Source organism: Hyla sarda (genome assembly GCF_029499605.1).
Source record: "Hyla sarda isolate aHylSar1 chromosome 1 unlocalized genomic scaffold, aHylSar1.hap1 SUPER_1_unloc_4, whole genome shotgun sequence".
Lineage (NCBI taxonomy): Eukaryota > Metazoa > Chordata > Amphibia > Anura > Hylidae > Hyla > Hyla sarda.
In genome coordinates this window covers 220,973-240,000 of record NW_026607590.1, presented here as the reverse complement: position 1 = coordinate 240,000, position 19,028 = coordinate 220,973, and the positions used below count along the sequence as shown (strand labels likewise).

General features: G+C 38.4%; 1 protein-coding gene across 1 annotated transcript in view; it reads right to left on the bottom strand.

Annotated features, from left to right (window-relative positions):
* The window catches only part of LOC130298183 (zinc finger protein 420-like), a 79,224-nt gene extending 60,496 nt beyond the window's left edge, over nucleotides 1–18,728 (bottom strand). Inside the window, exons 1-6 of the mRNA XM_056551092.1 lie at nucleotides 18,633–18,728; nucleotides 17,165–17,312; nucleotides 16,635–16,814; nucleotides 15,118–15,244; nucleotides 14,970–15,034; nucleotides 14,143–14,803 (exon numbers count right to left, since the gene is read on the bottom strand). Coding sequence (XP_056407067.1) covers nucleotides 14,143–14,803; nucleotides 14,970–15,034; nucleotides 15,118–15,244; nucleotides 16,635–16,814; nucleotides 17,165–17,242 — 1,111 coding nt within the window. The 5' untranslated portion in view covers nucleotides 17,243–17,312; nucleotides 18,633–18,728. The remainder of the gene's footprint in view (nucleotides 1–14,142; nucleotides 14,804–14,969; nucleotides 15,035–15,117; nucleotides 15,245–16,634; nucleotides 16,815–17,164; nucleotides 17,313–18,632) is intronic.
* Between the last annotated feature and the right edge of the window lie 300 nt (nucleotides 18,729–19,028).

The window sequence follows — 19,028 nt, the reverse complement described above, 5'->3', positions numbered from 1 at the left end:
TATGTATTGTATATGTTTCTGATATAATTATCATGGGGGATAGGGGTCCACTAGGAAATATCATTGTGGATCCTCTTGTATATATATATATGTATTGTATATGTTTCTGATATAATTATCATGGGGGATAGGGGTCCACTAGGAAATATCATTGTGGATCCTCTTGTATATATATATATATATATGTATTGTATATGTTTCTGATATAATTATCATGGGGGATAGGGGTCTACTAGGAAATATCATTGTGGATCCTCTTGTGTATATATATATATATATGTATTGTATATGTTTCTGATATAATTATCATGGGGGATAGGGGTCTACTGGGAAATATCATTGTGGATCCTCTTGTGTATATATATATATATGTATTGTATATGTTTCTGATACAATTATTATGGGGGATAGGGGTCTACTAGGACATATCATTGTGGATCCTCTTGTATATATATATATATGTATTGTATATGTTTCTGATATAATTATCATGGGGGATAGGGGTCTACTAGGAAATATCATTGTGGATCCTCTTGTATATATATATATATGTATTGTATATGTTTCTGATATAATTATCATGCGGGATAGGGGTCTACTAGGAAATATCATTGTGGATCCTCTTGTATATATATATATATGTATTGTATATGTTTCTGATATAATTATCATGGGGGATAGGGGTCTACTAGGAAATATCATTGTGGATCCTCTTGTATATATATATATATATATATATGTATGATAAAATTATACAACTTCAGCTGGGACTTCTTTGACACAATTTAGATCTGCATTATTATGAATATGGATATGATTATTGCTATATATTATTATCATTGATTTGTACTAATTTTTTCTTTTTTTCTTATTATTTTTTCAGTTTACAGAACCTCAAAGTGGAAGACACCTGTGCGACTGCTCATATAATTTTTATTTAATATTTTCATGCTTTTATAAGTATATTGATGTACATATAGATGGTGATATGGTCAATAGTGAGAGAAAAGACCCAGAGTGGGTACTCAATAAACCCAGATGTACTAACTACAAGTTCTTTTGGTTTCAACTATTCTTTTTCTATTTTGTTTATCTTTGCATTTAATTTTTTCATTATTTTTACACTTTAGAATTATGATTTATTTTATTTTATTTTCATTATTTTAACATCTGGAGGTTGGCCTAAAATATTATTATATATGCATGAGTCTATGGTGCTATTTTAGCACACTCCCAAAATTGGCTGTAGTGGGAACTCTAGCGAACCGGGGATTCCTAACAGAACCTCATGTTCATTGGATGAACCTTTGGCATCCTCGGGTGATGACCCGGCTTCTGGACACATCCGGGGTTGCCCTACAAACCAGGGAGGGTCTCTAGTAGATGGCCGTTATCCTCCTTCCCTAGCCCAAGGGAGAGAACATTAATAATAAAGAATTATACTGGTTTTGTGTACCAATATTTTTTGATTTATTTACCATTTTACTTTATTTTATTTGCATTTAATATTTTTCATTATTATTTTTTACTTCATTTTTTATTTTTTATATATTTTTTTATTTTTATTTTTATTTTTTATTTTTTATTTTTTATATATTTTTTTATTCTTTTATATACATTTTCGTTTATCATTTTATTTACATTTTATTTGTATTTTGTTTATTTACATTTTATTTCATTCTCCTATTCTGTGCAATATCTTATTACTCTATACATTGGGATTGATTGTGTGCCATCCCTTGGGCGCTGTTCACACACTAGACCATTCTCCATCTGATTCATACGCTTCTCACGGGCGTAAGTCCAGGCGTCTGTGGGCTCCATGACTACAGCATCACGTGATCGCTGTTAGTCATGTGACATGTTCACCTGACCGGAACTCGGTTGCTCGCAATAGTAGACGCCGAAAACTGCGTCCCATGCTGCGGGCGCCATACTGTTATGCTCAGGAGCATCTCACAGGTATCTCCACTTACTATCATAGTATACATTATTTAATATTGTCATCAGCTGCAGTTATTAATAGACAATTATATGTATTATGAGATTTTCAAGCATGTTTTTAATTCACTGCACATTTTATGTAATGCACTTTATATAATATGAATGTACACTTTTTGATACTGTTTATACTACCTGTAATGCAATGCATTTTTTGCACTTATGCACTTTATTTTGTTAATTGTTTATATTCATCATGATGTTGATTGTACACATATGTTTGGGTATATATACCCCCTACTTGAGTTGTGTCACTAAGCTTGAAAATGGTCCTATGGTAGGACAGAAACGTTGCTGCTATGTGAGCCAATAAATCACCACTTTTTTTCACGTTATTGAGGAGTGCTGCGCTTTTTCTACGTTTATATATATGTATTGTATATGTTTCTGATACAATTCTCATGGGGGATAGGGGTCTACTAGGAAATATCATTGTGGATCCTCTTGTATATATATATATATATATATATATGTATTGTATATGTTTCTGATATAATTATTATGGGGGATAGGGGTCTACTAGGAAATATCATTGTGGATCCTCTTGTATATATATATATATATATATATTGTATATGTTTCTGATACAATTCTCATGGGGGGATTATCTTCAGCACGTACTGTGTTATACACTTGATCACTGGTTATATGAGCTCTTATTACTACATGTATTTGCTGTGGGTCATTTTGTGTTTGTATTGTGGCTCATTGAGCATTTATGAAACCTTTTAGGCTTCTTTTTAGGGGCAAGATAATAAATATTGGTTTTCGGTCCTATTCTGTGATTTATATTCGAAATTAAAAGTGTAATAAAAAAGTAATTAAAGGTGCTAGACACAAAAACATTAGATGTACATGGTCAGGATTAGGTACTGAGTCATATTAAAAAAAATGATTTTTTGTTGGATCTGACGGGTACATTTTAAGGTGAGTGTTTTTTACATACCGTAAATATTCCCAAAATTTTACCTATATTCACAATTTAGTTGTCTTCCGAAGATTTGAAGTCTTCAGACTTGTTCACATGTTTCCATGGTTACATGTTTTTTCCGCAATTTGCGCAACTAAGGTAATAGCATCATTTTTAAAGCAGTTTTGGAAAATAAAAACCAGCCTTAGGGGAGATGTATATCCTGATCCTATAGAGATGATAGCAGTATATAGATAGAGATGGAGGATAGGTATATAACTACTATATATCCTGATCCTATAGAGATGATAGCAGTATATAGATAGAGCTGGAGGGGAGGTATATAACTACTATATATCCTGATCCTATAGAGATGATAGTATATAGATAGAGATGGAGGATAGGTATATAACTACTATATATCCTGATCATATAGAGATGATAGCAGTATATAGATAGAGATGGAGGATAGGTATATAACTACTATATATCCTGATCCTATAGAGATGATAGCAGTATATAGATAGAGCTGGAGGGGAGGTATATAACTACTATATATCCTGATCCTATAGAGATGGTAGAAGTATATAGATAGAGCTGGAGGGGAGGTGTATAACTACTATATATCCTGATCCTATAGAGATGATAGCAGTATATAGATAGAGATGGAGGATAGGTATATAACTACTATATATCCGGATCCTATAGAGATGATAGCAGTATATAGATAGAGCTGGAGGGGAGGTATATAACTACTATATATCCTGATCCTATAGAGATGATAGCAGTATATAGATAGAGATGGAGGAGAGGTATATAACTACTATATATATCCTGATCATATAGCGATGATAGCAGTATATAGATAGAGATGGAGGATAGGTATATAACTACTATATATCCTGATCCTATAGAGATGATAGCAGTATATAGATAGAGCTGGAGGGGAGGTATATAACTACTATATATCCTGATCCTATAGAGATGGTAGAAGTATATAGATAGAGCTGGAGGGGAGGTGTATAACTACTATATATCCTGATCCTATAGAGATGATAGCAGTATATAGATAGAGATGGAGGATAGGTATATAACTACTATATATCCGGATCCTATAGAGATGATAGCAGTATATAGATAGAGCTGGAGGGGAGGTATATAACTACTATATATCCTGATCCTATAGAGATGATAGTAGTATATAGATAGAGATGGAGGATAGGTATATAACTACTATATATCCGGATCCTATAGAGATGATAGCAGTATATAGATAGAGATGGAGGATAGGTATATAACTACTATATATCCTGATCCTATAGAGATGATAGCAGTATATAGATAGAGATGGAGGATAGGTATATAACTACTATATATCCTGATCCTATAGAGATGATAGCAGTATATAGATAGAGCTGGAGGATAGGTATATAACTACTATATATCCTGATCCTATAGAGATGATAGCAGTATATAGATAGAGATGGAGGATAGGTATATAACTACTATATATCCTGATCCTATAGAGATGATAACAGTATATAGATAGAGATGGAGGATAGGTATATAACTACTATATACACTGATCCTATAGAGATGATAGCAGTATATAGATAGAGATGGAGGGGAGGTATATAACTACTATATATCCTGATCCTATAGAGATGATAGCAGTATATAGATAGAGATGGAGGGGAGGTATATAACTACTATATATCCTGATCCTATAGAGATGATAGCAGTATATAGATAGAGATGGAGGATAGGTATATAACTACTATATATCCTGATCCTATAGAGATGATAGCAGTATATAGATAGAGATGGAGGATAGGTATATAACTACTATATATCCGGATCCTATAGAGATGATAGCAGTATATAGATAGAGCTGGAGGATAGGTATATAACTACTATATATCCTGATCCTATAGAGATGATAGTAGTATATAGATAGAGCTGGAGGATAGGTATATAACTACTATATATCCTGATCCTATAGAGATGATAGCAGTATATAGATAGAGCTGGAGGGGAGGTATATAACTACTATATATCCTGATCCTATAGAGATGATAGCAGTATATAGATAGAGCTGGAGGGGAGGTATATAACTACTATATATCCTGATCCTATAGAGATGATAGCAGTATATAGATAGAGCTGGAGGGGAGGTATATAACTACTATATATCCTGATCCTATAGAGATGATAGCAGTATATAGATAGAGATGGAGGATAGGTATATAACTACTATATATCCTGATCCTATAGAGATGATAGCAGTATATAGATAGAGATGGAGGATAGGTAAATAACTACTATATATCCTGATCCTATAAAGATGATAGCAGTATATAGATAGAGATGGAGGATAGGTATATAACTACTATATATCCTGATCCTATAGAGATGATAGCAGTATATAGATAGAGCTGGAGGATAGGTATATAACTACTATATATCCTGATCCTATAGAGATGATAGCAGTATATAGATAGAGATGGAGGATAGGTATATAACTACTATATATCCTGATCCTATAGAGATGATAGCAGTATATAGATAGAGATGGAGGATAGGTATATAACTACTATATATCCTGATCCTATAGAGATGATAGCAGTATATAGATAGAGATGGAGGGGAGGTATATAACTACTATATATCCTGATTCTATAGAGATGATAGCAGTATATAGATAGATGGAGGATAGGTATATAACTACTATATATCCTGATCCTATAGAGATGATAGCAGTATATAGATAGAGATGGATGATATGTATATAACTACTATATATCCTGATCCTATAGAGATGATAGCAGTATATAGATAGAGATGGAGGATAGGTATATAACTACTATATATCCTGATCCTATAGAGATGATAGTAGTATATAGATAGAGATGGAGGATAGTTATATAACTACTATATATCCTGATCCTATAGAGATGATAGCAGTATATAGATAGAGATGGAGGATAGGTATATAACTACTATATATCCTGATCCTATAGAGATGATAGCAGTATATAGATAGAGCTGGAGGATAGGTATATAACTACTATATATCCTGATCCTATAGAGATGATAGCAGTATATAGATAGAGATGGAGGGGAGTTATATAACTACTATATATCCTGATCATATAGAGATGATAGCAGTATATAGATAGAGCTGGAGGATAGGTATATAATTACTATATATCCTGATCCTATAGAGATGATAGCAGTATATAGATAGAGATGGAGGATAGGTATATAACTACTATATATCCTGATCATATAGAGATGATAGCAGTATATAGATAGATGGAGGATAGGTATATAACTACTATATATCCTGATCCTATAGAGATGATAGCAGTATATAGATAGATGGAGGATAGTTATATAACTACTATATATCCTGATCCTATAGAGATGATAGTAGTATATAGATAGAGCTGGAGGATATGTATATAACTACTATATATCCTGATCCTATAGAGATGATAGCAGTATATAGATAGAGATGGAGGGGAGGTATATAACTACTATATATCCTGATCATATAGAGATGATAGCAGTATATAGATAGAGATGGAGGATAGGTATATAACTACTATATATCCTGATCATATAGAGATGATAGCAGTATATAGATAGAGATGGAGGATAGGTATATAACTACTATATATCCTGATCCTATAGAGATAATAGCAGTATATAGATAGAGATGGAGGATAGGTATATAACTACTATATATCCTGATCCTATAGAGATGGTAGCAGTATATAGATAGAGCTGGAGGATAGGTATATAACTACTATATATCCTGATCCTATAGAGATGATAGCAGTATATAGATAGAGATGGAGGATAGGTATATAACTACTATATATCCTGATCCTATAGAGATGATAGCAGTATATAGATAGAGATGGAGGATAGGTATATAACTACTATATATCCTGATCCTATAGAGATGATAGCAGTATATAGATAGAGATGGAGGGGAGGTATATAACTACTATATATCCTGATCATATAGAGATGATAGCAGTATATAGATAGAGATGGAGGAGAAGTATATAACTACTATATATCCTGATCCTATAGAGATGATAGCAGTATATAGATAGAGCTGGAGGATAGGTATATAACTACTATATATCCTGATCCTATAGAGATGATAGTAGTATATAGATAGAGATGGAGGGGAGGTATATAACTACTATATATCCTGATCATATAGAGATGATAGCAGTATATAGATAGAGATGGAGGATAGGTATATAACTACTATATATCCTGATCCTATAGAGATGATAGCAGTATATAGATAGAGATGGAGGATAGGTATATAACTACTATATATCCTGATCCTATAGAGATGGTAGCAGTATATAGATAGAGCTGGAGGATAGGTATATAACTACTATATATCCTGATCCTATAGAGATGATAGCAGTATATAGATAGAGATGGAGGATAGGTATATAACTACTATATATCCTGATCCTATAGAGATGATAGCAGTATATAGATAGAGATGGAGGATAGGTATATAACTACTATATATCCGGATCCTATAGAGATGATAGCAGTATATAGATAGAGATGGAGGGGAGGTATATAACTACTATATATCCTGATCATATAGAGATGATAGCAGTATATAGATAGAGATGGAGGGGAGGTATATAACTACTATATATCCTGATCATATAGAGATGATAGCAGTATATAGATAGATGGAGGGGAGGTATATAACTACTATATATCCTGATCCTATAGAGATGATAGCAGTATATAGATAGAGATGGAGGATAGGTATATAACTACTATATATCCTGATCATATAGAGATGATAGCAGTATATAGATAGAGATGGAGGATAGGTATATAACTACTATATATCCTGATCATATAGAGATGATAGCAGTATATAGATAGAGATGGAGGATAGGTATATAACTACTATATATCCTGATCCTATAGAGATGATAGTAGTATATAGATAGAGATGGAGGATAGGTATATAACTACTATATATCCTGATCATATAGAGATGATAGCAGTATATAGATAGAGATGGAGGATAGGTATATAACTACTATATATCCTGATCCTATAGAGATGATAGTAGTATATAGATAGAGATGGAGGATAGGTATATAACTACTATATATCCTGATCCTATAGAGATGATAGCAGTATATAGATAGAGATGGAGGATATGTATATAACTACTATATATCCTGATCCTATAGAGATGATAGCAGTATATAGATAGATGGAGGATAGGTATATAACTACTATATATCCTGATCCTATAGAGATGATAGCAGTATATAGATAGAGCTGGAGGATAGGTATATAACTACTATATATCCTGATCCTATAGAGATGATAGCAGTATATAGATAGAGATGGATGATAGGTATATAACTACTATATATCCTGATCCTATAGAGATGATAGCAGTATATAGATAGAGATGGAGGGGAGGTATATAACTACTATATATCCTGATCCTATAGAGATGATAGCAGTATATAGATAGAGATGGAGGGGAGGTATATAACTACTATATATCCTGATCCTATAGAGATGATAGCAGTATATAGATAGAGATGGAGGGGAGGTATATAACTACTATATATCCTGATCCTATAGAGATGATAGCAGTATATAGATAGAGCTGGAGGGGAGGTATATAACTACTATATATCCTGATCCTATAGAGATGATAGCAGTATATAGATAGATGGAGGATAGGTATATAACTACTATATATCCTGATCCTATAGAGATGATAGCAGTATATAGATAGAGCTGGAGGAGAGGTATATAACTACTATATATCCTGATTCTATAGAGATGATAGCAGTATATAGATAGAGATGGAGGATAGGTATATAACTACTATATATCCTGATCCTATAGAGATGATAGCAGTATATAGATAGAGATGGAGGGGAGGTATATAACTACTATATATCCTGATCCTATAGAGATGATAGCAGTATATAGATAGAGATGGAGGATAGGTATATAACTACTATATATCCTGATCCTATAGAGATGATAGCAGTATATAGATAGAGATGGAGGATAGGTATACAACTACTATATATCCGGATCATATAGAGATGATAGCAGTATATAGATAGAGGTGGAGGATAGGTATATAACTACTATATATCCTGATCCTATAGAGATGGTAGCAGTATATAGATAGAGATGGAGGATAGGTATATAACTACTATATATCCTGATCATATAGAGATGATAGCAGTATATAGATAGAGATGGAGGGGAGGTATATAACTACTATATATCCTGATCCTATAGAGATGATAGCAGTATATAGATAGAGATGGAGGGGAGGTATATAACTACTATATATCCTGATCCTATAGAGATGATAGTAGTATATAGATAGAGATGGAGGATAGGTATATAACTACTATATATCCTGATCCTATAGAGATGATAGCAGTATATAGATAGAGATGGAGGAGAGGTATATAACTACTATATATCCTGATCATATAGAGATGATAGCAGTATATAGATAGAGATGGAGGATAGGTAAATAACTACTATATATCCTGATCCTATAAAGATGATAGTAGTATATAGATAGAGATGGAGGATAGGTATATAACTACTATATATCCTGATCCTATAGAGATGATAGCAGTATATAGATAGAGATGGAGGGGAGGTATATAACTACTATATATCCTGATCCTATAGAGATGATAGCAGTATATAGATAGAGATGGAGGGGAGGTATATAACTACTATATATCCTGATCCTATAGAGATGATAGCAGTATATAGATAGAGCTGGAGGATAGGTATATAACTACTATATATCCTGATCCTATAGAGATGGTAGCAGTATATAGATAGAGCTGGAGGGGAGGTATATAACTACTATATATCCTGATTCTATAGAGATGATAGCAGTATATAGATAGAGATGGAGGATAGGTATATAACTACTATATATCCTGATCCTATAGAGATGATAGCAGTATATAGATAGAGCTGGAGGATAGGTATATAACTACTATATATCCTGATCCTATAGAGATGATAGCAGTATATAGATAGAGATGGATGATAGGTATATAACTACTATATATCCTGATCTTATGGAGAGGATAGTAGTATATAGATAGAGCTGGAGGATAGGTATATAACTACTATATATCCTGATCCTATAGAGATGATAGCAGTATATAGATAGAGATGGAGGATAGGTATATAACTACTATATATCCTGATCCTATAGAGATGATAGCAGTATATAGATAGAGATGGAGGGGAGGTATATAACTACTATATATCCTGATCCTATAGAGATGATAGCAGTATATAGATAGAGATGGAGGAGAGGTATATAACTACTATATATCCTGATCCTATAGAGATGATAGCAGTATATAGATAGAGATGGAGGATAGGTATATAACTACTATATATCCTGATCCTATAGAGATAGAACTGGAGGGCAGGTGTATAACTACTATATATATACTGATCCCATAGAGATAACAGCAGCAGTATATAGATAGAGCTGGAGGGGAGGTGTATAACTACTATATATCCTGATCCTATAGAGCTAGCAGCAGCAGTTTACAGATAGAGCTGGAGGGGAGGGGTATAGCTACTATATATCCTGATCCCATAGAGATAGAACTGGAGGAGAGGTGTATAACTACTATATATACTGATCCCATAGAGATAGCAGCAGTATACAAATAGAGCTGGAAAGGAGGTGTATAACTACTATATATCCTGATCCTATAGAGCTAGCAGCAGCAGTAGACAGATAGAGATGAAGGGGAGGTGTATAATTATTATATATACTGATCCCATAGAGATAACTGCAGCAGTATACAGATAGAGCTGGAAAGGAGGTGTATACTATATGTCCTGATACTATAGAGCTAGCAGCAGCAGTATACAGATAGAGCTGGAGGGGAGGTGTATAGCTACTATATATCCTGATCCCATAGAAATAGCAGCAGTATACAGATAGAGCTGGGAGAGGAGGTTTCTGGGAGCTGCCAGGATAATCTGATATGTGATGATGTCATCCTGTAGTTCATAGGAAGTCAGCTGACCGAGGACTGACCACTTCCCCTGACACATTAAAGGGGTACTCCGGCGCTTAGACATCTTATCCCCTATCCAAAGAATAGGGGATAAGATGCCTGATCGCGGGGGTCCCGCCACTGGGGACCCCCGTGATCTTGTACGCCGCACCCCGTTACAATCAGTCCCCAGAGCATGTTCACTCCGGGTCTGATGACATTCTCTGGGGACTGATTGTAACGGGGTGCTGCGTTCAAGATCATGGGGGTTCCCAGTGGCGGGACCCCCGCGATCAGGCATCGTAGCCCCTATCCTTTGGATAGGGGACAAGGTGTCTTAACGCCGGAGTACCCCTTTAAACACTGATTTTCTGTGGGTCAGACTTATCACATGACCCAGTTACAGTAATTAACTAACAAAAAATTTAAAGGAGTAAGCTCAGGGCATATTTAAGCATATTCATTTTTTTAAAAGAATTTATTTTTTTTTTTTAACTAGTAATACATAAAAAAATATGTAAATTGGGAATTGTTTAACCCCTTAACGACAATGGACATAAATGTACGTCATGTTGACGTTGTACTTAGCGCACCATGACGTACATTTACGCTCCGCCATGATCGTGAGCACCGGAGTGGTGCTACCCTCATGCCCTTCAGGTCCCGGCTGATATCAGCAGCCAGGGACCCGCCGGTAATGGCGGATATCCGTGATCGTGCCAATGTCCGCCATTAACCCCTCAGATGCCGTGATCAATAGAGATCACGGCATCTGCGGCAGTGCGGTACTTTGAATGGATGATCGGATCGCCCGCATCGCTACCGCGGGGATACGATCATCCAGCATGGCGGCCGGAGGTCCCCTCACCTGGCTCCGGCCGTCTCCCGGGGTCTCCTGCTCTGGTCTGAGATCGCGTAGACCAGAGCAGAAGATGACTGATAATACTGATCAATGCTGCGTCCTATACATAGCACTGAACAGTATTAGCAATCAAAGGATTACAATGAATAGTCCCCTATGGGGACATAAAAAAAAGTAAACAAATGTGAAAAATCCCCTCCCCCAATAAAATAGTAAAACGTCCGTTTTTCCCATTTTACCCCAAAAAAGCGTAAAAAAATTATTTAAAATTATTTGAAAATATACGCCGTGTGCGTAAAAGCCTGAACTATTAAAATATATTGTTAATTATCCCGTATGGTGAACGGCGTAAACGTAAAAAAATAACAGAAGTCACATTTTATTCCCAAAATTTTTTTACAAATTTATAAAAAGTAAAACCTAAGCAGAAGTTGTACAGATAAAAACTAAAGATCATGGCACAAAAAATTAGTCCTCATATCGCCCCATATACGGAAAAATTATAAAGTTAATGGTGGTCAAAATAGGGCAATTTCAAACATACTAATTTTGTTAACATAGTTTGAGATTTTTATAAAGTGGTAGAATAATAGAAAAGCATATAACATGGGGATCATTGTAATCGTATTGACCCACAGAATAAAGAAAATGTTATTTTTACCGTAAAGTGAACAGCGTGAAAACAAAACCTTCCAAAATTTGCTAAATTGCGGTTTTCTTTTCAATTTTCCCACATAAATAATATTTGTTTGGTTGCACCGTACATTTTATGGTAAAATAAGTGATGTCAATAAAAAGTACAATTGGTGACGCAAAAAACAAGTCCTCATATGGGTCTGTGGATGGAAATATAAAAGAGTTATGGATATTAGAAGGCGAGGAGGAAAAAACGAAAATGCAAAAATAAAATTGGTCTGGTCCTTAAAGGAGAACTCCGGAATATAAAAACTGTCCCCCATACTGCCGGCAGTAAAAAAATAAAGATGTACATACCTTCCTCCGCTCCCCCGGGGCCTCCGGTAACCGGCTCCGGTCTCCGCTGTGATCCTCTTCCTGGTTGCCGGTGGTCGGAGAGTCTTACAGCGCTCAGCCAATCACGGGCCGCAGTGAAGTCCCGACTCGGCCGGCGATAGGCTGAGCGGCAGTGTGAAGTTTTCGTCCCCAGCAGCAGGTGTCGGTGTAGTGAAGAATTTTGTGTCCTGAAGCGTTTTCACACAGCCGCTCAGCCTATCGGCGGCCGAGTCTGACTGCGCTGCGGCTGGTGATTGGCTGAGTGCAGTATGATTCATCCAACCACCGGCAACCAGGAAGAGGATCGCGGCGGAGACCGGAGCCGGTTACCGGAGGCCCCGGGGGAGCGGAGGAAGGTATGTACCCCTTTACTATTTTACTGCCGGCAGTATGGGCGACAATTTTTATATTCCGGAGTTCTCCTTTAAGGGGTTAAATCACATTGACTTAAGAGTCAATTTAAGAGTCAATTTCTTCTCAGTTTCACCTCACAAATAATTATTTTTTCCAGTTTTATAGAAGATTTTATGGAAATGAAGGATTTCATTATCACGTACAGTGGATCCTGCAAAATACATGTCTGTGTCTATTAACAGGCGAGGAGGAAAAAATAAGATGCAAAAATTATAATTATCTACATCATTAAGGGGTTAAAATAATAAAGAATACACAAATAAACTCTGCTGCACTGGCACACCACAGAATCTCCACATTACACTTGTCTATTCTTTCTGCAGATTCCGATAGGAAATGTATTACAGTCTATGAGACGCAGCATTTCTGAGCCGTCCGATCGGCCATCGGATCATTCTAATCTGCGGAATGTCGCCCGTGTTTTCTGGGTGTTCATTCCGCATATTTTCAGCTGTTTGAACCCGGCCTTAGTGTTCTTAGTGCCAAGAAGAAAGGAGACACATAATAAAATGGGGAGAAGAAGAGGAGAGCCCACCTAGCCTGTCCTAGAGATAAACATTTGGTTGTTTGTTTGTTTTTAACCTCTCCTGCTCTGGACAGTTCCTGACATGGACAGAGGTGGCAGCAGAGAGCAGTGTGGTCAGACATAAAAGAACTACACAGATTTATCTGCAGCATACAGCAGCTGATAAGTACTGGAAGGCTAAAGATTTATAAATAGAAGTAATTTACAATTTTAAATAACTTTTTAGCACCAGTTGATTAAAAAAATTGTTTTCCATGTAATTCCATAAAAAATGATTACAGCCGGTGACTTTTCTCTGAATTAAGTGGTTACTACTCACCTGGGTGGTTACCTGTAGGAAGGTCCTCCTTATACTGCTCATCACTGCTCACATCTGTCTCTTCTTCTTCCTTTTTGTCTGTAGCTTTAATATAGATCAGATCTTTCCCTGTAGGAATGTCCTCCTTATACTGATCATCACCGCTCACATCTGTCTCTTCTTCTTCCCTTAATTCTGTATTATTACCATAGATTAGATCTTTCCCTGTTGAAATGTTGTCCTTGTACTGCTTATCACTGCTCCTATCTGTCTCTTCTTCTTCCCTTAAGTCTGTAGTATTACTATAGATTTGAACTTTTCCTGTAGGAATGTCCTCCTTACACTGCTCATCACCGCTCACGTATGTCTCTTCTTCTCTTAGGTCTGTAGTATTACTATAAATCAGATCTTTCCCTGTTGAAATTATGTCCTTATACTGCTTATCACTGCTCCTATCTGTCTCTTCTTCTTCCCTTAAGTCTGTAGTATTACTATAGATCAGATATTTCCCTGTAGGAATGTCCTCCTTATACTGCTCATCATCGCTCACATCTGTCTCTTCTTCCTTTATGTCTGTAGCATTAATATAGATCAGATCTTTCTCTGTAGGAATGTCCTTCTTACACTGCTCATCACTGCTTACATCTGTCTCTGGAGCATTAATATTGTTCAGATCTTCACCCTGATTCATAAGATGTGGAAGAAATATTGTAAAAGTCATCAGACAGTAGGAGAAGTCATGTGGGATGTTATAGATGAGCAGGAGATGAGGAGTCATGGGGGGTGAGGGGACTGACAACAAGAGCTTCACAGCCCTTCTACAGATCATAGGGAATATCTCCATCTACCTGATCATCCTGTGGAAGAAGAGGACGGGGACACCTCTCTGGTGCTGTTCTCTTACTGGATCTGACTGTAGGGAACACATACAGAGACTGAATTCATTCTTTACATACAAATAATGAGAGGACGTGTGTATATAGTCATGTCTATTACCTGGTGATGTGAGGGGCTGCTGATCCTCCATCATGACCTGATCCTTGTACTGATCCTTGTGTCCTTCTACATACTCCCACTCCTCCATGGAGAAATAGACCGCCACATCCTGACACCTTATAGGAACCTGACACATAATGATACAGTCATCACCCCGACCCCTCCAGTGGTGTTACTGTATAATGTCCCAGCATTCCCAGCAGTGTCACCTCTCCAGTCATCACCAGACCCCTCCATTACTGTATAATGTCCGAGCAGGGTCACCTCTCCAGTCATCACCAGACCCCTCCATTACTGTATAATGTCCCAGCATTCCCAGCAGTGTCACCTCTCCAGTCATCACCAGACCCCTCCATTACTGTATAATGTCCCAGCAGTGTCACCTCTCCAGTCATCACCAGACCCCTCCATTACTGTATAATGTCCCAGCAGTGTCACCTCTCCAGTCATCACCAGACCCCTCCATTACTGTATAATGTCACAGCAGTGTCACCTCTCCAGTCATCCCAGACCCCTCCATTACTGTATAATGTCCCAGCATTCCCAGCAGTGTCACCTCTCCAGTCATCACCAGACCCCTCCATTACTGTATAATGTCCCAGCAGTGTCACCTCTCCAGTCATCACCAGACCCCTCCATTACTGTATAATGTCCCAGCATTCCCAGCAGTGTCACCTCTCCAGTCATCACCAGACCCCTGCATTACTGTATAATGTCCCAGCAGTGTCACCTCTCCAGTCATCACCAGACCCCTCCATTACTGTATAATGTCCCAGCATTCCCAGCAGTGTCACCTCTCCTGTCATCACCAGACCCCTCCATTACTGTATAATGTCCCAGCAGTGTCACCTCTCCAGTCACCACCAGACCCCTCCATTACTGTATAATGTCCCAGCAGTGTCACCTCTCCAATCAACACCAGACCCCTCCATTACTGTATAATGTCCCAGCAGGGTCACCTCTCCAGTCATCACCAGACCCCTCCATTACTGTATAATGTCCCAGCAGTGTCACCTCTCCAGTCATCACCAGACCCCTCCATTACTGTATAATGTCCCAGCAGGGTCACCTCTCCAGTCATCACCAGACCCCTCCATTACTGTATAATGTACCAGCAGGGTCACCTCTCCAGTCATCACCAGACCCCCCCATTACTGTATAATGTCCCAGCAGTGTCACCTCTCCAGTCATCACTAGACTCCTCCATTACTGTATAATGTACCAGCATTCCCAGCAGTGTCACCTCTCCAGTCACCACCAGACCCCTCCGTTACTGTATAATGTCCCAGCAGTGTCACCTCTCCAGTCATCACCAGACCCCTCCATTACTGTATAATGTCCAGCAGTGTCACCTCTCCAGTCATCACCAGACCCCTCCATTACTGTATAATGTCCCAGCAGTGTCACCTCTCCAGTCATCACCAGACCCCTCCATTACTGTATAATGTCCCAGCAGTGTCACCTCTCCAGTCATCACCAGACCCCTCCATTACTGTATAATGTCCCATCAGGGTCACCTCTCCAGTCAGCAGCTCCATCATCTTGTTGATGACTTCTAAGATCTTCTGTTCATCCATTTCCTCATGTATCAGGGAGTGAGGTGGGGGCCCCGGGATTGGGCTCAGGGTTCTTCCCCATCCTTCACACACAGGGGCCTGACAGCGCCCACTAGAGGACTTCTTCACTACTGTGTAATCCTGTGTATGGAGAGACACATTAATATCACTACATACATTCCCAGAATCCCTCACCTCTCCAGTCATATCCTTCTGTTATTACATAGATAAGAATGAGGTCATGTGACATCACTCCCAGAATCCCTCACCTCTCCAGTCATATCCATCTGTTATTACATAGATAAGAATGAGGTCATGTGACATCACTCCCAGAATCCCTCACCTCTCCAGTCATATCCATCTGTTATTACATAGATAAGAATGAGGTCATGTGACATCACTCCCAGAATCCCTCACCTCTCCAGTCATATCCATCTGTTATTACATAGATAAGAATGAGGTCATGTGAAATCACTCCCAGAATCCCTCACCTCTCCAGTAAGCCGGAAGAGTATCTGTAGGGTGAGGTTTATGATCCTGTCGGCCATCTTGTTCCTGTCTCTCTCCATGGTTGATGGGTCATCCAGGAGAATTCTATTATATAGAAGATATCAGCAGAGGATCCTGGATTGGAGAAACCTGAAGGGAAGAAGAGGAGACGATGATAAACCGCACCAGATTCTATGGAGAAATAAAATCCATTTCCTGGAGATAATCTGGGGAAACATCTGAGGAGACATTATAGGAGTTTTCAGATTTCTCTATAAAACAAAATCCATTGTACGAGGGCTGTAAAATAAGAGACTAGAGCGCACTCCCCTCTCCCGTCCAGTGGTGGCGCTCTGGTCCTCCAGGTCTTCTGAGGTCGCTCTCCCTGCTCTGCTGAAGACGTTGTGAATCCATTTCTCCTAATCTCTGAGGCTGCGGTGTATTCAGAATGTCTTCATCAGAGCAGGGAGAAGAATAGAGGGATTCAATATGACATTGTCCAATGAAGAATAGTGAAATGTGTCCACTAGGGGGCACAATATACATCACAATTACATCAGGATTTTATGTGAATTGCGATATGTCCCCCCGGAAGAACCTGCTATTACCTGCAGCAGAGGCCAAGCATCATATACCGTTACACACGCAGGGTCTGGGCCACCACCGGAGTCAGTGTTTACAAGCAGGGTGCCTCCAGCTGTTACAGCATTTGGCTGTCAGGGCATGCTGGGAGTTGTAGTGTTACAACAGCTGGAGGCACGCTGGATTGGAAACACAAGTAATAATAGGGGCGCGGGAGAAACTTAAAAAACCTGATGCTTACATAGTCCTGTATGGAAGAAGTGGCTGATACCCGGAGAAAAGAGACTGACCAGGTGACAGGATGGGCGGGTAAGTGACCTGATACCTTCACCATCCAGACATCCCCTGGGGGGCAGTATAGGCAGGAAATCAGGCAAACAACCGCTGGTCGGCACGGCGCTCCCTAGAAAAACAACCGTACAGCGCCATGTCTAAGCCACGCCCACCTACATCATTTTATTACAAAAATGTGATATAAACTTATTAGGGGAGGGGCTTCTATTACAAACCCTGAATAACGCTCTGCCATAGTGATCAGTGTTATCGGTGCTCGGCTTATACAGGCTGTGGAGGGGTCTGTATACTTAGAGCACCGATCTGAGCACAGAGCACGGTAAGGGGCCCTCCGGACGTCATCTCAGCTGATCTAGACTCCGCCCCCAACAACTGCATTTTACTCATTTTAGATCCTGCAATCGACTTTGATAATGGAATCTAATGGGTTAATGGCGATGAGCGTCATTAGTGGTGAGTCCTGGCTGCTTATAGCTCCTGAGCTCACCTCAAAGTCCCATATGGGGCACAGAATGTAAATATACATCATCTCCTTAAGGGTTAATAACAAACATCCCCAATAATCCTGATCTGATGGTGACCGCACACACATACCTGTATCTGTAGAGAAGCCGTGTGCTTACAGGACCTGCGATGATGTCACCGTCATGTGATCAGTCACATGGAGGAGGAGGAGTCACATGATCGGGGGCTGCTCTGCCCCACCAGGACCTGCTCTGTATCTGCTACATGCTGGAGGTGTAGGACCTGTGATGATGTCACAATCATGTGACCAGTACATTTGGGAGGCAAATTTAGCAGTTTAGATGTGACTGTGGGTGAAGGACCTGTGGGGAGGATCATGTGACAGGAGTGGGCGGAGCTCAACAGTTCATGATAGAAGAGAATGTGATTAAAGGACCTGTGATAATGATCATGTGACAGCAGAGTCCCGCATACACGGAGCAGATGAGCCCAGAGCTACAGCCCCAGATCATGTGACTCCTCCAT